Source organism: Strix aluco, chromosome 27 (genome assembly GCF_031877795.1).
Source record: "Strix aluco isolate bStrAlu1 chromosome 27, bStrAlu1.hap1, whole genome shotgun sequence".
Taxonomy (NCBI): Eukaryota; Metazoa; Chordata; class Aves; order Strigiformes; family Strigidae; genus Strix; species Strix aluco.
The window spans coordinates 1,025,995-1,049,814 of NC_133957.1; the positions used below are offsets into that span (position 1 = coordinate 1,025,995).

At 49.7% G+C, this 23,820-nt stretch overlaps 4 protein-coding genes across 8 annotated transcripts in view; 3 read left to right on the forward strand and 1 right to left on the reverse strand.

Moving 5' to 3' along the window:
• Window positions 1-7,736, reverse strand: part of SCN8A (sodium voltage-gated channel alpha subunit 8) — a 59,147-nt gene extending 51,411 nt beyond the window's left edge. For all 5 annotated transcript variants that reach the window (XR_012621007.1, XM_074807529.1, XM_074807525.1 and 2 more), the window contains exon 1: window positions 7,587-7,736. The gene's annotated coding sequence lies outside the window, so the exon portion shown is untranslated. The remainder of the gene's footprint in view (window positions 1-7,586) is intronic.
• A 3,233-nt stretch (window positions 7,737-10,969) lies between these two features.
• Window positions 10,970-13,497, forward strand: LOC141915733 (thiol S-methyltransferase TMT1A-like). Its single transcript, XM_074807541.1, has 2 exons — window positions 10,970-11,502; window positions 13,115-13,497. Exons 1-2 carry the CDS (start codon window positions 11,008-11,010, stop codon window positions 13,349-13,351), a joined length of 732 nt encoding a protein of 243 aa, XP_074663642.1. The 5' UTR covers window positions 10,970-11,007; the 3' UTR covers window positions 13,352-13,497.
• A 1,364-nt stretch (window positions 13,498-14,861) lies between these two features.
• On the forward strand, window positions 14,862-18,387 carry LOC141915732 (thiol S-methyltransferase TMT1A-like). Its single transcript, XM_074807540.1, has 2 exons — window positions 14,862-16,546; window positions 17,465-18,387. Exons 1-2 carry the CDS (start codon window positions 16,043-16,045, stop codon window positions 17,699-17,701), a joined length of 741 nt encoding a protein of 246 aa, XP_074663641.1. The 5' UTR covers window positions 14,862-16,042; the 3' UTR covers window positions 17,702-18,387.
• Window positions 18,388-18,721: 334 nt separating this feature from the next.
• TMPRSS12 (transmembrane serine protease 12) lies at window positions 18,722-23,786 on the forward strand. The gene is made up of 4 exons (XM_074807539.1): window positions 18,722-19,224; window positions 20,710-20,981; window positions 21,750-21,892; window positions 22,917-23,786. The coding sequence occupies exons 1-4, from the start codon at window positions 18,947-18,949 to the stop codon at window positions 23,151-23,153; spliced, it is 930 nt and encodes a 309-aa protein (XP_074663640.1). The 5' UTR covers window positions 18,722-18,946; the 3' UTR covers window positions 23,154-23,786.
• Window positions 23,787-23,820: the final 34 nt, after the last annotated feature.

The following is a 23,820-nucleotide window of genomic DNA, read 5'->3' on the forward strand; positions in this document are numbered from 1 at the left end:
AGAACTGCCCAGGATATTTCAGAGAGCTAGTTTTACTAAAAAAAACCCACAACAGACAGACAAACAGCTTGGAGTGCCTCAGTTACACAGCCCCGCCAAGCTCTCCGGGCTCAAGCGACAGTGCAGAGCAGGCTCTACAGTCACCAGCAGCCCCTTCTCCCAGCAAGGAGCAGCGGTTAAATCTGGGTGTCTGGAGCACTCCAGTTGTTACTGAAGCAAAAAAGGTGAGAGTATCAAGGATTTCCACTTGCAAGATTTACCATTTTTCTCAGTAGGAAGAAAAGAAAACCTCAGTAACAACAAAAAATTGTCATGCGAGGATACAATAATATTTCTTAAACATCTGTCAGCATTCACCAAGGCGGGGTTTTCAGTATTCAGTGGAAGAACACAATGAGAGTGCAGGAACATCTGCAAAAAAACAAACAAAAAATACCCCCCAAACCAGCCCCACAGAACGAGGGTGTCAGCACACCGGCTCCTCGGGGGAAGTCAGGCTCCAGCCTGCCTGTTTCAGTAAAACCTCCTGCTGTAGGGGCCTGCGGGGGAATCAGGGCCAAGAGGGTGAGCTGGTTTTCATTCCTTTCCCTTTTTGTGGATTTCAATTAGTTACGGGAGGGGATTCAAAAAACATCAGGTGTTATCTAATGGTTTGATTTTTTAAGAATAAAACTACTCCTTAAAGACATTTACTAAAATTAGTCCTTAGCCACGTGTTGACTGAATGAACAAATATTAAACTATTTTCATCCTGAAGATCTCAGGATTTAAGTAGAAAAGTTTCTCCAAAGAGAGAGAGAGAAACACAGAAAGGGAAAATAATTTGTCACCTGGAAATCAGTGGTAGAACTGGAAGCTGATCACCAGCATTGGGACTCTCCCAGGCTCCAACCCTGTTAATAACGGGCCGTATAGAACAGCCCCCCCGGTGAATCCTGCCTCCAGCCATCAGAAGCTGCCCCCGCCCAGCGCAGCCAGCTCTGCACCCGGCCTGAGACCACTCCTTCATCACACAAGTACCAGTTCTGTAAGAGCTGTGTGGCTCACCCTCATCTTCCTCAGTAAAGACCCTTCCACACCAGCACATCTGGCGTGCTGAAGCACAGCGGGGCCGTTCTGCACAGCAAGCTTCGTTAGACTGAGAAGCCTGTACATCTTATTTTACAACTGGCTCTGGTCTTGCTGGGACATACAGGAATCAATAAGAATAAACGCTAGAATTTATTTTGGCACTTCCCACATGTGATTCTTCAACCTCCAACAAGAGAAAGATGTTGAAAATTGTGACAGAGAGTCACCATCCAGGGAGAGTCGGAGGGTATGTGCTTTCCCGAGCCACAGGTAACTGCTCCAGGAACGACACCGCGCTGCTGGGGACCCGCAGTGCCGCTCCCAGCGACTCTGGGGGAGGCTGGAATTTGTCACGGGCACCTGGAGTCTGGTGCACAGAACTCCCTGGGGCCAGACTGCATATTTATGCACACATTTGTCAAAGATCAAAGATTTTACACCAGAAAAAATGCCGTACTGAGCTGCCCAGTTGCTAAGACTTAATTATTTTTTCTAAATGTTCCCAGCAGTCCATTTACTGGTACATTATGAAATATTCTAATAAATTATTCAAGCTGATTGTCAAAATAAATTAAAAAACACTTTTGAGGCAGTATCTTTGCTTTAATACATTTCTTCACTTATTAATTTGCAAGATGCCGTCATCCACAGCACGTCTTTCAGTGCCTTCGAGAGAGAGCCCTTCTCCATGAATGTTTATATAACCCACCCAGACACACGTGGCTTTTGATCTGAACGTGCAGGGTTGGGGCAGAAAGGAAAACAGTCCTCTGAAATTCTGCTGCATGAGAGCCTAAAAAACTCCGAGTCAAACCAAAATACCCACGCATGAGAAAATCCATGGCTGGAAACGGCCTTCAGAAGAACTCACTGATCTGCTCCATCCGCAGTAAATTCTGGGTGTCTGGAACAGGCCAATTTTATCAATGAAACGGTTCAGCGATACAACTGCCTGAGATGCGGGAGGAACGTTTCCCTTAGAAAAGCTCTCACGTCAGGTTTGAAGCTATGAAGTGGAAGGAAGAGGAAGTATTTTGCCTGAAAGTGAATATTTATTGTTTTGTCGCTGGTCGTTCTCCCCCGCCCTATGTAAAACGTTGCAGAAGTTTCCCGGGCGCTTGTCTCTGAGCAGAGCTCAAGGACAGACTCTGGACAGGGCAAGAAAGCACTTATGCTCTTGAAACAGCAGTGGCAGAACTGAACTTGAATACACACCTCTAAAGGTAAAAAAATGAACAGAAACGTAGGGAGGAGAGAGAAGCACAAAAGCCAGCAAAAGCAACAGAAAAATATTAGAAAACATTAATATTTAAAGATGCTTTAATAAAAAACGGAGAAACTAAAGATCTAGTACTGTAGGCTTTCTCAATCCCTACAGCAGCACTATGACTTCTGTAACATCACTAAGTTACAAGAACTAAAACCAGCTAACCCCGGCTCTCCAGCTCCCGGTTAGCCACCGCTCAAAGCTGACTGCCACAGGAATGTGGAGATTCAGACAGACTAAGCAAGCTGAAGTGCAGCACTTCAACTTCCCCTCTTAAAGCCAAACTTCTGAACAAAGAGTTGAACAACTCGGTTATCGTGCAATAGTTAAGACATTAACCCAAATCCAGCTCCTCGTTCCGTTCACTCAGCCTATCAGTGACCCATAAAATAGGAGCAAGGTAACAGTTATTCTACCCAATATTTGTGGAGGAATTCATTTAATGTGGAGCACTCAAATGGTATATTACAAACGGTACATTTAATAAATAATGGATAAGGTAAAGGATAAGATAAAGGATAAATAACCCCCCTTCTAGTTCTCTGCTCTTGCACAACACAGAGCTCAGAATTTCTGCAACGTTCTGGAATACAGCCCGTGCAGGCCTGGTGTTTCCCGAGTGACGCTGTCTTTGTCTTTTCTTATCACCCCATGTATATCTCATCTGATTAGATAAAAATCACCCTCCCCTAATGTCAGCTACTCCCAGTTGTCTTAACGTGACCATCCTGCTACTGGTTTCTCTAGCCAGTCAATAGAAAGTTCATCTCCTGCTGGGAACGCCACTGGAATAGCAGCGTTTGTTGTTCAGCCTCAGGTGAAACAGATCTCAAAGGGAAGGGCCGGTGCATCGCCTCAGTCACACGGAGTCACTAAGGTTGATTAAATCCACAAATGGCCTAAGGATCAGGCATCCAACTCCACAACTTCATAACTATAATGCCAGGCTCCTTTAGGTAAAGGTTAGGCTCCTTCAAACCGGTCTGATTTTTAACAGCATTAAGCATTGACACCTCTTAGAGTTCCACAGACTGCTGGGAAGTCAACACGCCTGGAAATAAAGACAACTTTTTATTACTCCTGTCTTCAGAATAACAATATTCTTGTCTAGCATTAGTTATCGGAACGATTCAGTTCATGCCTGGGCATGCCCTTAGCATGCAAAGAAAATGAGGTAAGTTGAGGCACTGGGGACAGACACATAAGCTGTTTGTGATCAGCTTCAACTGCTTTGTTTTTCAAGCATCCTTCCTCAACACCCAACGCCAGAAATATCATCTCAATAGCCAGAGAGCTCTAGGTATTGCTGAGTTGGCCCCAATAAGCTGTCGGAGCTTCTGATCCCAAGCAAGCACCACCTCCTCCCTCCGGAGCCGAGCGGTTTCGACGCACGCCCAAACACGCATGAAGGACTAACTGCACGCGTGGATGTTTTATTCAGTTTTAAAATTCACATGGTGAGTTCTAGGGAAAATAAGTAATGGCACACATATCAGGAGAAAAAGAGGAGATGACTTCTACTCATTTTCAGCATTTTCTGCTCCCAACTTCTCTAGCAACGAAAGTTTTATTTATGTAACTTTCAGACCACTACCTGTAAAGTTCACAATGTGTTTATATGCTGTTCAACAACGGAAAACATGACTGCTTTTTTTTAAATCCTCCTGGAATTAATTGCTCAGAATACTTGATTTATAAACTCCTCACACCTTTCTGCTAGCACAGGAGCAGTACGAGTGACATGGAACGGGACTTCTAGGCCTTAGACAGCAAGATTTCTGCATTTTGCAATGGCTGTTTTCAGAAAGGAACAATTTCACAGCAGTCCCGTCCCTTCTGGCTACTTTTTCTACTGAAAATACCCAGTACACTGATGTGCTCCATTAGGCAGGAGTAATACTTTGTTACAGGGCAGAACTGAGGGAGGAGAAGGCAGAAGTTACTCTAACTTTGTGTTTAAAGACAGTTGTTCAAGACAGAAGTTCCTGCGAAGTGTTAAAAGCCGGTCTTGAATCTGAGCTAATATCAAGGAGGAGTTTTAACCCACTCCCGCAGCAGTAAACCACCTCTTCTTTACTTGTATTCTCCAGCTTAGTGACCGTCCACTCCGCACGAAGTGGAATAACAGCATAAGGGAGCAAGTCCGAGCATTTAGTTATTTCTGAACCCCACCAGATTCAAGCCAACAGTCCAATGACGCCAAGCTCTCTGCCCCGCTACCACTGACATAAGCCACCACATGTCATCTCCTCTGTGGTTTCTCAGATTATTTTCCCCGCGCTTGTTCTCAGCTCCACTGCTTTTGTTTTGTTATTTTACCGCACCTTCTTTAATCCAAACCATTTCTTTGAACACAACAATAAATTATTGATTCCAGTGTATTTGTTGGTGTCAATGGCAGTCGCAGCCGCTTCGGGAGGAAGAATCGATAGTGAATGGGCATCATGTGACCACATGAACACGGCATGCCCTGGAGTCACATACGGCCTCCGGGCCGACCGCCTCTCCAGCCATTGAAAAATAGTAAGGATCAATTGATATGTAAAGCCCTGACAGTTCATTTTAATGGCAAAGCATGCTAAACAAGCCAAGCAAACCCACAAATGAATGCAGATACAACAGCAAAAAGGAGGAAGATGATACCATGACTTAGATTTTCAAGCTACTTCATTTTCACTCCCGCTGACTTTGTTTCCGTTTTATTTCACCTCCTTTAACCGAGACTGAAAGTACATCCATGCTCCATTTCTCGCAACATGCAACCACTCTCTTCTGTTTATTAGGACGCTGGCTTTCCACCTCTGTTCACTAAATATTCACATAACGATACTCGTTCCACTGAGCAGTACCGTATCTATACCACAATCTAGACACAAGCCATACGTATGAGCTTATATAACTGGTTAAATTATTTGTAACAGGTCCAGGTCCTTCCACCCAGGATGAACGACACTGTAGAAGTGTTGAGACGTGTAAAAAAGGAGCAAGTAGCCCTTCAGTCATTTTATTTAAACATCCCCGAAGCCGAGAACGGGGACTTTCTAAACACACGGCAGATGGCAAACACAACCAGCCAAGGCGAGAGGCCTCCCAATGAACCTGCCGGGGAAGCTGCCTTACGGGGCACCCCGCGAGCGCTGACCGCCGGGGGGTGACTCCCGAACCCATTAACCCCTCTCCTGTCGCTATTTACGGATTACAAACAGCTCCACTTTATGTAACGGCCCCGGCCAGATGGACCGAGGGGCCGTGCTGGGCCCCGGGGCTGGGAGGCGGGGGGGGGCGGTCCCGGGAGGGCGGCGGGAGGCCCCGGGAACTGTCCGCTTCAGCACCCGCCGCCCGGGGCCGACGCGGTTCCACCGGCACCTCGGGTGTCGCGTCCAACGTTCTCACGGGAAAACACCGGGCAAAGGCGAGAGGCAGCCGCCCCCCCGGCGCGGTTCCCCCTGGCAGGGCGCGCTCCGAGGCAGCCGCCAGCGGGGTTACCCCCCGCACGCTGCCCGGCCTGGCGCGGGGTCTCCTTTTAGAAGCGCGTCCATCGCCGACACGGAAAATAAGCACTTGGGTGCACCAATACTTGCAGGCCCCCTCCCTCCCAAACAGCACTGCCAGCCATCACCCCTGAGAAAACCACTGATGTAATGCTTCCTCCCCTTTTGCCTCTGAAGACACCAGTACGGGGGCAATCGGGCTCCAGGATCACCCTCGTTCCTTGTAATTAAACCTTCCCCAGTGTGAAATGAGGACATTCGGGTCATGGGTTCCCGTTGGGGGTGGAATGCTGCAGTGGTACAAGGACCAGGTTCCGTGTCTACACATGGCAGGAACACAACCAGCGCCCCGTAAACCGACCCCACAAGGATCTCACGCCGACCCCCCCCCCCGTGCCACGGCACGCACGGAAAGCCGGCGGTGGATGATCCTGCCACACCGGGATCCCTCTCCAAAAGGCAGCTCGGGGCCTTACGGAAGGCTCGCTCCAGCGGTGCTGGCCCTCACGCACACACTCCCCTTCCCGTCAGACTTTTAGACTTTACCTCGGATCATCTGCAGCTACTGCCGGAGCGTCTCTTCCAGCTTCCCCACCCCCACATCAGCTGGGCATAATTTGCACCAGAAAGGAGCGGGAGGAGGGGAAGAAGACACCCAGATTTTTAATAGAAAAAGCTTGTGAACGTGCAATTCCCTCTCCCCAGGAAGGAAAAACTAAAATAAATCTGCCTTCACCATTCCCCAAAATCTCTGTGGTGGAAGGAAGCAAAAGCACGAACCACGACACCAACATCTGGGGCAGGCTGGGACCCCAGAGCCGCCCCATCAATCTCCCCCACAAAACTCTGTCCTCCAACTCCCCCCCTCCCCCGGCAGCAGGAGGCGAAAAGGGGGGGTGGAGGGATGTACCGGCTCTGCAGCTCGGGCTGAGGGGGGAAGGGACAGCGAGAGGAACTCCACTCGTCCCTCCTCTCTCCCTCCCCACAATGCAGACAAAGAGCACAGCCCCGAATTTCGGGGCCCGGGAGAAGGGCCCCGCGGGCTCCCCGGGCTGCGGGATGGACGGGGAAGGGGCCCCGGCCGGAGGTCCCGCTGCTCCGGGCTGGGGGGGGGGGGGGCAGGGGCAGGTCGCCCCCTCCCAGCACCAGCCTCCCCGCCGGGGGAGGGCTGACCCCGAGGCCGCAGAGGCGGCCGGCGGGCGCGCTGGCGAGTCCCCCCCTTCCCCACGGGGCTCGGGGACCTCGGGCTGCAGCCGGGAGCCGGGGGGAGAGGGCGGATGGACCTTCCCCCGCCGGGGGCTGGGGCTGCGCCGGGAGCCCCGAGGCTGCTGCTGGGGCGCGGAGGGCGGCGTTGGGTGGGGAGAGAAGCGGGGGCACCCCGGTACCCCCTCCCCGAGCGCGGAGGGAAGGGGCATCCACCGGGGCCAACTCTCCTCCGCGGGGTGGAGAGGGGAGAGGCTCCTCGGGCCCCCGAGGCCGATTTGGGGCAGGGGGCTCCCCCTGCCCCCCCAGCCGGCTCCCGCCTGCCCCCCCAGATCGCTCCCCATGCAAGCCAAGAGCTGCCAGAAAACCGCTCTGCGGCAAAGCCCCCGCCCGGGGTGGGGGCAGGGGGAAGAGTGTGTGCTGCTGGGGAGGGGAGGAGGATGGGGGGGGGTGAATTTAAAAACAAAAAAAAAAATTTAAAAAATCCGGGGAGCAAAGGCTGTGGGACCCCGGGCGCCCCCCGCACGGGTCCCCGCGCCGGGGCTGCAACTTACTGTGGCCGCTGCACTAACGCGTCTCCCGCAAGGCGTTGCTGGACTGCGGAGGTGGGGGAGCTGCAGGAGGAACTGCGGTTGTCGCCATCTTGGTGCGCTGCCTGCGCTGCCCCCCCCCGCGCCGCCCCCCGCCCCGCCGGCACCGCGCGCAGGGAGCGTCGCAAAACTCCCGCGCCCGCGCCGAGCGGAGGCAGCCCCGGGGAGGGGAAGGGGGGGGGGGGGGGGCTGCCGGGGAAACCCCCTCCCTCCTCTCCCCAGCCCGCTCGCCCCGACGGGAGCTGGGCCCTACCTGGGGGGCGAGGCGGCCCGGCGCCCCCCGCCCGCAGCGCAGCGCTAGGCTGGGTTAAGCCGGGCTCTGGCTAAGCGCCGGTGCTCACGCCCGCCCAGGGCCGAGCGGGGCCTGGCCCAGGCGGTACCGGTACCAGTGAGCACCGCTCCCAGCATCAGCCCCCACCGGGAGACCGGGAACCGCGGCGGTGCCGGAGGTGCTCGGCTCGCCCCAGCACCCGGCCGGCTCCGGCACGGGCTGAACGCGGCTCCGGAACAACCGGTTCCAACGCTGGGAGCCGAACTTCGCTTAGGCCGGCGTTACACCTCAGTCTAAAGCGCTGCCCACGCAGGACGGACTTCGGAAAGAAGCGCAAAAATCCCGCAACAAACACCCAGCGCGACCTGTGGCTGGTGTCACCAACAGAGCAAAAGGAAAACTATCAGCCAAATGCTTTTTCCTCTTTTTTTTTTTTTCCTTACAGTTTCAGGATAAGCCAAAACTTCAAATGGCCACACACATTTTGCATCAGCAAGAGCTCTGTGACCTCATCCCTGGACGATCTGGAAACAGTAAGATTGTACAGAAGAAATAAAAAAGTGCCAAAATGACATTTGTGTCATACAAGCAGCGAGGCTCTTTGGTAGATCTCAGCACTGTACTGGCTTCTTCCTTCTCAGCGTGACCTGGGCTATTAGATTTCCTCTCCAAGGTCCTTCCTCGGGACCTGGCAGGTTTCTCGGGGAGCTGAGGAGCTCCCCAACACCCAGCAGCTCCCTAAAGAGGTGCAAGTCTACTATGGAATACGGTCCTCAGCTACAACCCCATCGTATGGGCAATTTCTGTTTTTTCCAGTAATACTGGAATAAGAGTACTAATAACTGACCAAGTTATGCCTCTTCATTCAAGAGAGAAAACTCCTTTACACACAGAATTTACACCTATAATGTTACACATATAGCTTGTGACTGCAATTTTAGGATCAATTTTTATTGTTACGTAGTTCTTATTCTCGGTAAGACTGTGCCTGTGTTGCTCTAAGAACAACTTGACACACTGTATTAGGTTGCTGTTTTAGGGGAAAAAAAAAAAATATATCCACCTTGCAGAATGTCCTCTTCACAGAATTTTAAGTCTCTGTCCTCTGTGCAGAGCTGCAGGAGTTGTGTGCTGAGCAGACAAGCTCGCAGGACACAGCACTGTGCGGGAGAACTCATTTATCCTCCTGTGGAAGTGACACAGGAACTAAATCTGCCCTCGCTTTACGCTGCTGCCTTGGATGGGACTTCCCTACTGTACCACAAGGGCAGAGGCAACCGAAAAAATGGAGGTATCTCAAGCCATAACTAACCAAAGCACTTACACATAAATAAGCTGCTACAGATTCTGAGAAATTTTCAGTCCAAACGGGACCTTCCGTAGCTTGGTTCTCACTAAGGCTTAAATTTCCAGCAGATGTGAAATAAGTGGAAATAAACCCACTGAAAGCTAGGAAAAAATCCACTGATAACAAACTGCTGAGGAACAGGATAGCATCTCCCACATATGAGTGTTCACGTGGCCAAACATGAGAGTTAGGTCCCATAACATGAGAAAAACCCACCTTCTCTCACAGGTAACGGTGCCGGCAGCTTGAAGCACACGGTGCTGGCAGGCAGCAAGGCAAACTGACCCCCCGCCTCCAACTAGGGCACCCACCGAGCCGGTGGCAACGGGGGGCACACGGGTCCCTCTGGGGCGGGCCACGCACCAGAAATACTTCAAGGACACTCTGGGGCCCCGAGGGTGTTATTACAGTTTGTAGAAAATCTTTAAGCAAGGCACCTAAAGAAATAAATAGGTCAACGCCCTCGGAGGTTGAACAGTGATAACAAAACTAAAAAAAAAAGTTCCTGATTGACCTAAGCGATCCTGGCACAGCCTGGGAGAGACTCTAGCCCGGGTAAGAGGCACGACGCTCCCCACAATCCCTACGCAGAGTTGGATTTTCACAGACTGCTGTGCTCAGCCCTCAGAGCCACCCAGGTCGCTACCTGCATCCAGGTCGAAAGGGAATCCTCAGAAGATGCACACACTCCGAGTTTGCAAGTATTTCCAAAATAATGCTGCCTTGTAAAGCAGGTAAGTATTACAACTCCAGCTAATGTATTTGCTTGCCTGTAATCAGAACAGTAAAGCTAATAAAACCCATAAAACCCCTCCTTGGGTTAAAAGAGAACAAAATCACCCAGAACTCAGGCAACAGAACTCAGATAATTCTGTAATTCTGGATCTGAACAATTAACTACCTGGCACTGTGCTGTCTCTTTAAGGAGCATACAGCTGCTCAGTACCAAAAAAATAAAAATTGCTTGATAAGGATACTGCTTTTTCCTTATTTCATCGTTACAGCCCTCACTTCTCCCTCCACCTTCAGTGTAGTGACCTCGGCATCGCCTCGTCCGTGGCTTTGGGGACAGGGATGTCACACATGCCTCAGCAAAGCACCCAGAGCAACAGCCACCAGGTGACCGGTCCCTCTGCCAGGACAGACCCGCAAAACCACCTGACGCTGAACAAAGTTGGGGAGCTGGAATGACCGTGTAACGGAAACCGGGTTGTTACGTGGGGGCAGGCAGGGAGATCACTGTCGTCTCCAAGCCCTCTCCGGTACCGCGGCCGCGATCCTCCCGTTACACAAGCCGAGGGGATTCTGAAGTGAGCTCGGCAGCACCCAGGAGCACCCACACCCGCAGGGTAGGGCGATGGTCCGGCAGGCACGGGACCGAGAAGCAAAACGCTTTGTGTGTGTGTGTGTGGGGGGGGGGAGTTTGGAAGGGTCCGTTCTCCCAGCTAACAGGCTCAGAGCAGGCAGGATCCGAGCTTTCAGGTTGAACCCAGCGAAGCGTTTCCGTACGGGTGATCCAGCGGCGAGGAGGGACGTGGAGCCTTGGCCGGCAGCGAGGGGCCCCAGCTGCTTGGTGGGGGTGGCCCCGGGTCCCCTCCCACCCCGCACAACCACTGCGCTGCCGCTTTAAGAGGGCGCTGGGACAGACAGACAGGAGGGACAGACAGACATACACATCCGGTTCAGAGGTGGCCGAGCAGCCTGCGGGCAGGGCAAGAAGCACCTCGCCTGCCACCAGCCACCTCCGCTCCCAGCCACCAGCAAGGATGGTGCTGGTCACCTTCCTCCAGCGATGTGTCCAGCTCCTCCTCTTGCCCATCCACGTTCTCGCCTGCCTGGGCTTGTGGGACTCCTTCTACAAGAAAGTTTTCCCACACATCATGGCCAAGGTGGCGTCCATCTACAACCGGAAGGTCTACAAGCAGAAACAAGAGCTGTTCAGCAACTTGAGACAATTCACAAGTCCTTCGGGCCAGCTCACGCTGCTGGAGATTGGCACGGGCACTGGCACCAACTTCCAGTTCTACCCCCCAGGCTGCCGGCTGATCTGCACCGACCCTAATCCCAATTTCAGAAAGTTCCTCCTCAAGAGCCTCTCAGAGAATCAGCACCTTAAACTTGAACGTTCGGTGGTTGCTTCTGGCGAGGATCTGCACCAAATCCCGGACGGCGCCGCGGACGTGGTGGTGTGCACCTTGGTGCTGTGCTCGGTGACCGACGTCCCGCGAGTCCTGAGGGAGGTCCTGCGGGTGCTCAGGCTGGTAAGCTGGGGCAGCACGAGGGACAGCGGGGCTCCCCATGTGTCCTGATAAGCCAAGCTGTGTGGACTGACCTACATTTAGGATAAACGCAATCACCTGCACCAGGCCAAGAAAGAGATTAAAATCAACCATCGTATCCACTTATCCACTCACAAATAATTTTCTTTTGGGCTGCTTCACCTGCAGATGAAAGAACCAGCTCAGCCTGCTTGCCCCCTCCCTCCCCAGCACGCAGGAGCTCTGGGGCACCAGCACAGTGGTGCCGATTGCCGGGGCAAGTGAGAGGCACGGCTACTCAATCCGGGCAGCCTGGCTCCTGCGCTTGCAGCTGGGCCACCTGCAAAAACTCCAAGGCCAAAGCTGTTTCAGAAACAAAAAGGAAAGAAATAACGCCCCCCCCCCCCCCCCCGCCCCCCCCCCAAACACAACCCAGGAGGTGCTGGGAGCGAGGAGGAGGAGCAGAGCCAGACTAGATAAACAAGATTACTGCAATACAGGGTGGAGTACGGGGAGGGAAGCAGAAAGGAATGTGCTTTGTAACACAGGTAGATTATTAACAATTTCAGTTCATAGTTGCCCTGTGTATTCTCTAGCAGTTCTCTCTCTGGTCTCTAAAACTTGTCCACCTAAGCAGGTATTTCCATTACAATCTAAGGTGACATTTGTAAAATCCCACATTTACATAATGCCCTTCCAATACTTTTTTCCAGTTATCCCAGAGTAACTGGGAAGAGTTGAAATTAAACTAAACACAAATCCTACCCACACAGGTGAGCTAAATCTGTGTAACGGGCCAGAGCCTCCAGGTGTAGATGAGACCAGCCCTGAATGTGGCTGAAAACCTAATTAATTCCTCGAGGCAATCTTGCACACTCTTACAAAGCAAACCTAGGGAAGAAGGAGTAAGATCCTACCCAACGCACTGCAGTCAGGAGGGGAAGGAAACATCAGCTCTGAACCCCTGACTTGTTTGGCTCCACTGAGAAAGTTTTACGGGAAAGGTTTGCTTACAATAGTAGATTTGCTTTTTATCTGTTATTTATAAACACGGACATGGAACAGATGTGGGCAAAAATACAATTAAACATGGATAGGGTTTACAAGACTGACGCTGACAAAACTACTACGCACTACCTATACTGACTGTAGCCTGGGACACCAGATTTCTGCTTGCTAAGGCTGTCTCACATGTTTTATAAACACGAAGAAATAAACTCTTGTCCCTGCTGGCACGCAGGGTAAGCAAATTGTTTAGTCACATTTCTCAGATGAGAAAAACTGAAACACAAGGAAGTTAAAGTGGTTTGTCCCAAGATCATCCAAGGCACAGACAAAACCCCAGTGGCAGCAGTTCCTGCCATCAGACTGTACAGTCCTACAGTGTGCCCCTCAGTAAACGTGTGGTCACCCAGCAGTAACCACCCAGTAACAACCATCTTCAACAAAAACTGAACGGGAGGCACTCTCGGAGACTTCAGGGTTCAAAACAAACATGACTCCAGTGAGGTGATAAAAGGCAGCGTGTTTACAAATACACAAAATATAAAAGTCTGCATCCAGAGGGGAACAGCTAAGTCCTTTTAATTACTTGTTTTACGGCACTGTTTTCCAGGGTGGAGCTTTCTACTTCTTGGAGCACGTGGCTGCATATCATTCCAGCTGGACCTACTTTTGGCAAAAGGTTTGTGACCCGGCCTGGAAGTATTTTGGAGATGGGTGTTCCCTGAGCAGAGAGACACAGGAGGAGCTGGAGAAAATGAATTTCTCAGAACTGAATTTGAGGCGCATTCATGTCACACCTTACTGGATTCCTACTAGCCCCCATATCATTGGGTATGCAGTAAAATAAACGACCACGAGCACTGCGGGACATGGGACCTCCCTTCAGTACTCCTGTCACGCTTTGCAGAAGGTTTTTCACCCTTACAGTCAGCTCAAATACAGCAGCTGGCCACCCAAAATAAAAGTATGGAAAACGTCCTGAGCTCACGCAAACTGGGAATCGCATTCTTCCATTTCTTAGGCAGGTTTTCTGGATAGAGCTCTGAAATAGAGCTGCTGCACAGGGACCAGGCAAACTGGAAACAAGTCTGCACAACACATTTCGGTCCAATACAAAATAAAGGAGGCGTCAGCATCTTAGAGAGGTGAGAAGGGGGAGAGGGAGGAAAGGGAACAGAAGATACATGCAAGCAAGTACAGAGGGCTAAGGTTTTTCTAGGGCCAGAGAATAATGCCCAACCTCTAACGTTTCCGATACAGGACACATGGATACGGCATCAGCAGGAGCATTTTCATTTCAGTCTTCCCATCATGAAATGTATTTACGAGCAGGCGTTCATTCGCCCGTGCTGGCAGAGCCCTCCCTGACAGGACTTCTCTTTATTCAGGGAAGTGCTCATTACAACACCACTTCTCTAGGCGTAATTCTCACTGGCCAGGAGATGCTAATGCTGTCAGTGCAGATTTCACTTGAAACAGCCACCTACAAAGCGAAAAACCAGAACTTGTCTTTACACGGGGAGAAAATTGGCATTTGTTAAGTCAGATGGCAGAAACCTCACCTCTGCTGTAAAACACTGTTACTGGAACAGCCATGTCCTTAGAGCCCTTTTGTCACGCTCTACTAATGTGTTTTACCTGTGCTTCAACTCTTCATTTTCTACTCTCCCTCCAATCTAGATCACACCTTAAAGAGGCCTCTTCTAAAAGCCAGGGCTTTCATTAGACATGTTTTCCAGTTAAACTCCCCTAGGACACCAAGAGAAGGTGCTGCTCTCTTGGCCACTGTTTCACCTTTTCTATGATTTCCTGCAGTAGAGGAGAACGGTATTAAAACCTGGTAGAGATTTTATTTGTAACAAAACAATGCATTAATGTCTCTTATTTTGTGTTCCATACACATCCAACTGGTCTACACCACAAGCAATTCCCACTGTTCAAATCTGTTTCTCTAATGCAGTTGCCACAAGGTGGAGGTATGAAGGTATGACAACAGTCTAACAACGATGCCGCCGTACGCTGGATTTTGTATTTGCTTTATTACCACTAGAGGGAGGAGGTAACTCATCGGACAGCGGGACTACCTATCACTCAACAGCAAAACAAAATTCCCCAATGCAATTCACGTTAGAACTGCCTTGATTAGGGACCTTAAGGCCTCCTTTCCCTGCAGGAGGCTCACCTGGAGCACAGTGATTAAATGCTGGTGGCTGATCTACACACCTGACAGGTCCTTTGAAAACGCACTGGTGGCTGCAAAGGTGAAGACGTTTTACAGAATGCGTTTATGGTTGACTCAAGCTTATGAAAGTAGTAAACCCAAGCCATACACCATATGCAGTGATTACCAAATTAATAAGTTGTTTTATCTCTGTTCCACAATTCCCATCAAAGGTCTGAAAGATAACTGAGAAAAGCAAGCTCATTCCCTGCAAAGGAGCCCGTACGCACACGTTGTGCGACTGGGATACCACTTCTATAGAACTTGAGTAGCTTTAGTAGCTAAATGTGCTGATGCCTCAGGCCACAAGCTGTGAACATTCACCTTGTCAAGTAAAAGAATGTCCCAGAGCTGGTCCAAGCCAGGAGATAAAGAAGTAAGTCATTAACAGAACCTTCAACCTTAGAGATAACAAACTGCTTGCCTAGAGCCAATGGAAGGACCCAACGAAGAACGGGAAGACCCCAGACCCTAATATCACTACTGCTCCGAACTGCCGCGTGAGGAGTGGGGAATTTAGACCGTAAGGGTATAATTGCCCAGGGATTTCTTTGTTCAAGGTCCCTCTTCAGAGGCATCCAGCTCAAACCATAGCGCTATTAATAAAAAGGACGTTATAGAAGAATCTCCTTTTGGCTTATTGATTCAGCGGAAACCTAGAGTGGAACCCTGTTATGGTGGCTGGCATGCATAATTTCCATAACACACATACCAAAGTATTTCAGGAGTCCACGAAGTGGAAAGACTGAAAACTGCTGTCGCAGAGAGAGCACAGAGCAAGTAGCCGACTAGCTCATGCAGCTACTTACAACGGGGTGGTAAATTAACTCTTAAACAAACGCGTTTTAACTGAAATGTTAATCAGACTCCTAATGAAACGCCTACAGCACGTGCAGAGTTCAGATTAAGTTCCCTCAGCTCACTAAAGACAACACAGAGTTGCTCTGAGAGATATGACCTGTAATTGGACACCACATGTTTGCTGAACACCGAATTAGGGCGACTGGTGACATTTTGCCAGCGTTCCGTACAAAGTTGTACTGCCCAGTTTATGCCGATTACGTAACAGACTGGCAGCTCCTCTTCTGCCAGAGCTGGGATGCCACGGTAACCGTTTGGTACGCAGTCCTGCTTCTCCCTTCCTGGCCTGTAACGGGACTTGAAACTCAGCTGTAGGGAAAAGTCCACCAGCTCAACCCAGGGAGCTGAATATACTTCAAGAGGAACACAGCAAGTACATGAATGCAGCTCTGTCTGAATTTCAATACGCAGAAGAACTAGTTTTGCTCAGTGCGGATCCTCTGCCCCACGCTGGAAATGATGGAGGCCAGCATCCTCTTCTTCCGTGCCTGCCTCGCGCTGCTTGCCCTGCCCATCTACCTACTGTCGTTCCTGGGAATATGGCAGCCTTTCTGTAAGAAGATATTTTTTCCTTTCTTCATAGAGCATTTTTCTGCAATTCATGAAAAGAAAGCAAAGAAGCAGAAGCAGGAGCTATTTCGTAATCTACCCGACTTCAGGAGCCCTTCAGGAGAGCTGAAGCTGCTGGAGATCGGGACCGGCTGCGGTGCCAACTTCCAGTTCTACCCACCGGGCTGCAAAGTCACGTGCACCGACATAAACCCCAACTTCCAGCAAGGCCTTTTGAGAAGCATGAACAAAAATCAGCATGTGCACTACGAGCGTTTCCTAGTAGCTGCAGGAGAAGACCTGCACCAGGTGCCCAGCGGGTCTGTGGATGTCGTCGTCTGCACCCTGGTCCTCTGCTCTGTGCACGACGTGAACGGCACCCTGAAGGAAGCCCTGCGAGTGCTCAGACCAGTGAGTATCTGAATAAAAACTTCTCTTATTACCTTTATCATCTATTCCAGAGGCACTGCACCAACAGAAAAGTAAAAAGTCGCTTTTGAGCTGACAGACCAGACCCAGTTTATTTCCCTACAGCCACTCTGCACTGCTAAATGGTGCAGGCAGTGGCAACACACCAGTCGCTCCGTCCTATTCTTAAAAGTAAAACCCTAGAAGTAACAGTCTGCTAACTAGAACTGCCACAAATTTTCCAAGTAATTACAGTATAGCATTTAAAGCAGAACTAGTTCCTGTGCTATTCTCCCTCCCCACACACACCAGATTTTCTTTGGGTGGGAAGCTCTCTGATCGAGACTGAAAGTCTGCATTTTAAATAAACTGCTTTAGCCTCTTACAAGTGGGGCTGATCTACCTGTATGACTAAAGCACTCTAATTAAATGCCTTCATTTCCTGTTGTATACTAATCAAGGTAAAGATTTTAAAAAGCTGTTTTGTTGGGGTATTTTTGCAATAGACTTTCAGCCTTTAAAATGGCATTTTCAAGACAATCCTCTGGGTTGTCAAAAACTGATGAGTTTGAGTAGGATTTACACATTTCTCTTAGTTTCCTTTGAAAAAAATGACACGCTAGCAACCGTAATTGAAACAAAAAGACAACAAACCATTGCTATAATAAAAGAGGGATCAAGTAAGTCCTTCCTTCACGCTGTTTGAATAGGCATTTGGAATCTCTGCAAGTTTCCTGCTTAACGTTAATTCAACTGACACCACAAAAGCAAAAAGCAGGCAGGGAAGGGGGGGAGAATACTGATGAGCGAGCAGACTGCCCAGGCGCTGGTGGGTATCTGAGAGGAGGTGGGATGGAGGGGGGAGCACGGCGTGACCCCAGCACCTGCTGCGGCTCTGTAAGGAGATTTTGTTTTCCCCAGGGAGGCGCTTTCTACTTCTTAGAGCACGTGGTCGCTGATCGTTCCAGCTGGAAGTATTTTTGGCAGCAGATCTGCTACCCGACTTGGAAACTCGTCTTTGATGGATGCTGCCTAACGAGAGAGATATGGAAGAATCTGGAACAGGCCAACTTCTCGGAGCTGAACTTACAACACCTCAGCATAGCGCTGCCCTGGACGCCCATCCAGCCGCACATCGTGGGCTACGCCGTGAAGTGACTCCCTCCGCCCTGCCAGGCCTTCTCCCCTGCCCCCCCCCGTCAAATCCCTTCACAGAATCAACGCAAATAACACGACATAGGCTAATCAAGACACCTGAACCCAGGTAACACCATGAACGACTTTAAGTTAGTTTCTAATTCAAGCATCCAAGAAGAGAGGGACAGTTTTCTAAACATCTCTGAAGCTCTGGCGCTGCTGTGCCTCGCGCCCAGCCGCGGCCCGTGGAGGATCCCAGGAGGAGGCTGCAGGAGAATGCAAAACAGCCCAGCAGGCAGGGAAAAAAATGTATTAACGCAAGAGAACTTCGTCTTACGTCTGTCTGACTCTGGGCAAGGATTCCTTCAGGCGCTCCCCGGGCGTGGCAGCCCGGGCTGAGGGAGCCATTGTGCACCGGCGCCGGGCTCGACCCACGCCCCTCTCCCCACGCTCCGTCCCAGCCGCTCACGTTCAGCCTCACAGAACGAGCAGACACAAACCCTTCACACCTAACTTCTGCTCAGCCCAAAGTTCCTTATTGACAAAAGCCGGGGGCTCGCGAGGGGAAGGGCCGGCCCACACCCCGCCTCCCCACATAACACTTACCAAAGTCTCTGGGTCACTTGGCTGCCTGCCTGCCCCTGCGCCATTATCGGGTCTAACGCTGTTCGCCACCAGAGCATTAAAAGCCTCGTGTTTAACATTAACGCCCTCGAGAAGTTTCTTTGAACGGTGCCGCGGCCCAGGCGGGACCCGCCGCCGCCTCAGCGGCCGTTGGCAGCGCCCCCGCGCGCCGGGCTGCGCCCGCCGCCATTTTGTCCCCCTCGACGGAGGATGCGGAGGGGGCGGCTCGTGGCCTCGGGGCTCTTGCTGCTCCTGGCCAGCAGCCTGCTCGGGGTGGCGGCCCCGGGGGCTTCCACCGAGGGTACTGCGGCTATGCCGGAGCAGCGCGGTGGGAAGGGCCGGGGCGGGCAGTTGAAGGGCTGGGAGGGCTGGGAAGTGGGGGGGGGAAGGGGGGCGGGCTGTGGTGGGTCCCGGCTCCCCACAGACACACGGAAAAAGTTCATCTGCACCTAAATCCGATGAATTCATAAAGCAGCAGCGGCTGGAACGCGCTTACCGCGATGTACACAGTAAATCCATACAGGAGAAACACGCGTGTAACCAGAGGAAACGCACGTGTTTCATACAACCTAAGAAAACTGCCCTGGGATCTCCAGAAGCTGGGCTCCAGCTGCAAACGTCCTGCAGCAAGTAACACTGCAGATGAAAAATCGAAACCTAAAAGCCCCAAACTGCACTGTTTTTCAGTTTGAACGATATAACCGACTGTTCTGTTTTGCAGCGTGCGGACAACGGCCGCTCCTAAGCAGCATCTCAGCATCCCGGGTCCTGGGCGGACACGACGCTCAGGTTGGAGCGTGGCCGTGGTCCGTCAGCCTCCAGATCCACCAGGCGGGGGGAAAATTTGTCCACACATGCGGAGGAGTTTTAGTTAATGAGAACTCAGTGCTGACCGCTGGGCACTGCCTTAAGGGAAGGAGGTAGGTATTCCTGTCAGTACCTCTTGTTATGAGCTACGGCGAGGGCGCGGTAGGTCACCAAGCATCAGCCGTGGGATCTCTGAACAAGGGCAGATCAACGGGACGGACGCGGCCCGAGCTCTCTTAGCGCAGACCCAAAATGCAGCTCCTGGATGGCCCGTGGGAGGGACAGGTCGTGGCTCTAAGGACCAGACACTGTCCCCTTTGTCACCCGTGGTGCGACGGTGTGTGTGGTGACGGCTGCCAGCCCCGCACGCGATGCCAGGTTACATCGTTCTAAGTCAACAGCAAGAAGTCTTGGATACGCGCTTCTGGCTGGGTTAACCAACAACCTGTGTTATTTTTAATAGAGGGTCGTTTGTTTTTGATCTAGGCGACGTTTTTGTTAGGTTGGGGGCTTTTTTTTTGTCACGGAGCTCTAATTTTTCTGATCAATAGATTTTTCTAAACCAGTAAAGCTCACTGCAAAAAGAAAATGTTGCAGTATTTCAATTAGAAACGTTACAATTCATTACTTTTAACATTATTTCCATTCTTCCTGTTTAACAGGCACTTAACTACTATTTTTTTGACAATGTGGCAATAACACTCCTCAGAACAGGTGCTTTAGTTGTACTTACAGCAGTTCTGCTGCATTTCAGCTATCTCATCACTGTTGCCTTTTCTGGAGTCTTTAACATCACTGCAGAAGCTGCAGACTAGTTCATGCAAGTTCATATTGGCTGTGTTAATACAACCATGACCTGAGGGAAACTGAACTGTAAAAATCACTGAACTTGGGCATTTTATTATTTCTCAGGACTTTGTCAGATCAGCTCCTTGTTTCCTTAAATGCACTTGTACAAACATTAATTCAGAGAGGCATTATATTGCAAATAATCAATTTAATTTTTATCTTACACTCTGGAGGATTTTGGAGGTTAATCTGAATTTTATAGCCTACCCTGTGCTCATCACAGGCCAAATTCAATTCCCACTTAATATCAGTAAAGATTTTTTTCAACATACTTGAATAGAAATTAGGTCTGAATGACTCTGGCCCTATTTCTAAATTTAATATTAAGTTGATATTATTTGTAACTTCTAGTTAATGGATTTCCCAAATCTACAAGCACAATCTGTACAAGCACAGTCTTTAAAAGCATTGTGGGTATAAGCCTACTTCCTTTCTGCAAAATAAATCCATGTCTTTATCTTTTTCGAAAGAAGATCTCCCGGGTGGCCTCTGCTGAGATGAGGTGGGAAGCAAAATCTGAGTATCAGCTTAAATCATTAATCTGAATTTGCCTTAACGGCCATAACCAGCATTAGGCAAAGAGCGTTCAAAACAGACAGAATGGTAATTAGGGAAATTTGTTCCAGAAAATATTTACTACAGAATTTTCAATGTATATTCCTAAAGGTGTATAAGCCAACAGTAAAACAATTGCTTCAAACAATGCCCTCAAGAAAGAATTGTAAAAAAATACATGAATTCTCTCTTAGGGACCCGTACTACTGGAGAGCTGTTTTGGGTGCACATAACCTCTGGAAACTCGGTGAACACACAGCAAAAAGAAAGATCAGACACATCACTGTGCACCCGGAATTTCAGACAGAAACATTTGAAAATGATATTGCATTATTTAAACTCCGTTCCGCAGTACGCTACAGCGACTATATTCAGCCTATCTGCCTACCCCCTGCCCACCTGTACCAGTACATCGACAACGAAACAGATTGCTTTATCAGTGGCTGGGGACGTACAGCAGAAAAAGGTAAAAATTTGTTTGCCTTGTAGATCAGCTTACAAGCTACATAACTAATATCAGGTTCCAGTCCCTCAAGCTCACAGAGAACTGAATTTGTTCAGGTTATAGTCTCATCACACAAACTCATCAAGTCTTCCTGCAGCTGAGCATCTGCTGTCAGTGTTTTTTCCATTGCAAGCAGATTAGATCTACAGCGGTGTAACCAAAGGCACAAGTTTTCTGGCCTTTCTTCCAAGTAGAACATGAAAAAAGGAAAATAAACCAGCGTGACTTTCATGGTACAGCTACTCAGTGTTGTCTGCTAGAAATAGCTTTTTCATTGAAAAACAATTCTGACGCCGAGCACTGTGGACTCAGAGGTCCCCATGTATTTTATGAATGGCTGCACTCCCTCAAATTCTCTCTTTAATCACAACGAGCACAGACTTGATATGATGTCAGTTGGGGGTGTGAATCTTTCTGGTGTGGAAACTTCAAAAGCAGCCGGGGATGGTACAAGCTTGGTCAGTAAGTCACCTCTGACATTTTGAGCACGGCTAGCGAGCAGGGTTGTTATTATTGATGTTTCTTCAAAATAAGAATTGCAAAAACGACATCAAACCCCAGTCTGCAAATCCTTAGCCCACTTAAGTTTAAATCCATTCGAAGCAGGCACAATCTATAGAACGTACCTGCCGAAACACACGCTGAAGGGAGCTAAACAGGGGAAAAAGCACAGTAAGAACTGCGACACGCATCATATTTTACCTTTCTATGTGCTGTCTTCCATTAAAGGCAAAACATCACCCGTGTTAAAAGAAGCACAAGTGGAAATCATCCCCTCCAGCATCTGTAACAGCTCTGACGCGTACGGGGGGCTGGTTAACGACAACATGATTTGTGCCGGCTCTCGCTCAGGAGGCACCGACACCTGTCAGGTAAGAAGGAGCCATCCCCGACCTGCCCCCCTGGAAACCCCCGCGCCAGAGTCCCAGGGGCATTGTGACCACCAGCATTTGTAGCATAATTCATTAAAAAGGCACAAATACTAAAGAGAAAACACGTTAAACTGCAAAATACCATAAATAGAGAGGTGAGATGGTGATTCCAAAGAAAAAACACACCTCAAAAACATACACAAAGAATTCAGAAGACGAAGTTAACGAAGTTAACGAAGTAAAAGGATAGAGAACACATTTATATAACACATGCCACAAAGATGTCAATAAATTACATATTACACAACCCTACGTACGGCTGCACACAGGTGTGACCGTACACGCAGGGTGTGTGAAGCACACGAGCATCTCGCCTGCTTCTACCCTTGTGACAGAGCAGCAGCACTGGGAAGCGAGACGGCTCAGTGACACGGCAAGACTTTAGCGAAATGCTGAGCAATCAGCATCTCTTTCTCAGAAAAGACAATTCTCAGGTCAAAAGCACTCGCGTGCAAAAGCTGGGGCACCGGCTGTGATGTGGAGACATTTATAATTAAATACCATCACATATTCAGAAGTGCTCTGTCTGATACACTTCCTGCTTTCCTCAGCAGTTTTCCTCTAAGTAGGTGACATGGCAAAGATTCAGGGTTGTGTATTCATCCCCGTGTTTCTCAGTACTTACACACGGTGTGGGTGATATATTCTTGTATTAACTGACAAGTGAGGAAGTTTAGGGAGACAAGCCTCAGAACAAAAAGGCGCAGAAAGAAAAGCAACAGAACTTCTGTTAAAGACACTGGAACTGATGCAGGCACGGTGTTCTAGGCAAGGTGGTATCACCCAGCATCACTGAATTGTATCTGAGTACTACTATCCGTGTGTGACTGCCAGTGTTATTGTCCGGTTGGCTGATGAAAAAAAGTTTAAAAAAAAAAAAATGTGGGCACATTACTGACTTAATTCTGTGTTGTTTCCTGGAAGGGAATATACGTTACTAGCTTTTTATATTGTTTACTTGCAGGGGGACAGCGGAGGGCCTTTAGCGTGCTATCACTCCAGCACCAACACATACTACCTCATCGGGATTGCCAGCTTCGGAGTTGGCTGCGGCCGATCCAGATTTCCCGGGATCTACGTCCGTTTATCTCAGTACAGAGGATGGATAACATCTCAACTTCTGTTGAGTAACGCGGCCGTGAATCCCATGAGCGTGACCCTCACCCTCCTCCTGACTGTGACAGGCGTAGTGCTTGCGTAGACCTTCCAAAGGGACAAACCATCGTGTCATCACCGCAGAGGTCTGGACTCCCTGTTAAAGCTTTGGAAAGAGAGATAACGCCTGTTTCAGAATAAATCTAAGAGCCAAAGGACACACCTGTGTGTTTAGAAGTCACGTTTGCAATTGCGTTCTCTCTTTTGGTTTCTGTCCTTGATATCCGCACTAACAACAGAGGAAACAATAACAACCTTGACCCTAATAACGAAATTGCATATAGAAATGTTACCAACTGAAACTACTGTTTTCCTACCCCATTCCTGCTTCCCCAGCTCCCGGACACTCACGTACTACTTTCTGCTACCGCCGGGGGTTGGTAGGTGGCAGAGACACTCCCTCTGCTGGGTGAGCACTAGCAGAGCACAGAAAGTCTTTCGGTAGTGGTTCCGCTCATAAAAAGGAAAAAAAAAAAAAAACCTGCAGAAAGATAAAAGGGATTCTCCACTAATTATTTTTAGCGATGACTCAAATTTACACGCAACTGAGCGCTCTGACTGCTGAAAGGACGCGTCAGGTAGAAGATCTCTGGGTGCTGCTTCACAGACTAAATATTTATTCCTGGCCACCGTGGAAGACCCGATACCACACCACGTCTGCACGTTGGGTCAGAACCACTGCAGGACCGTGTTCGTTAAAAAGAAATAAAGAA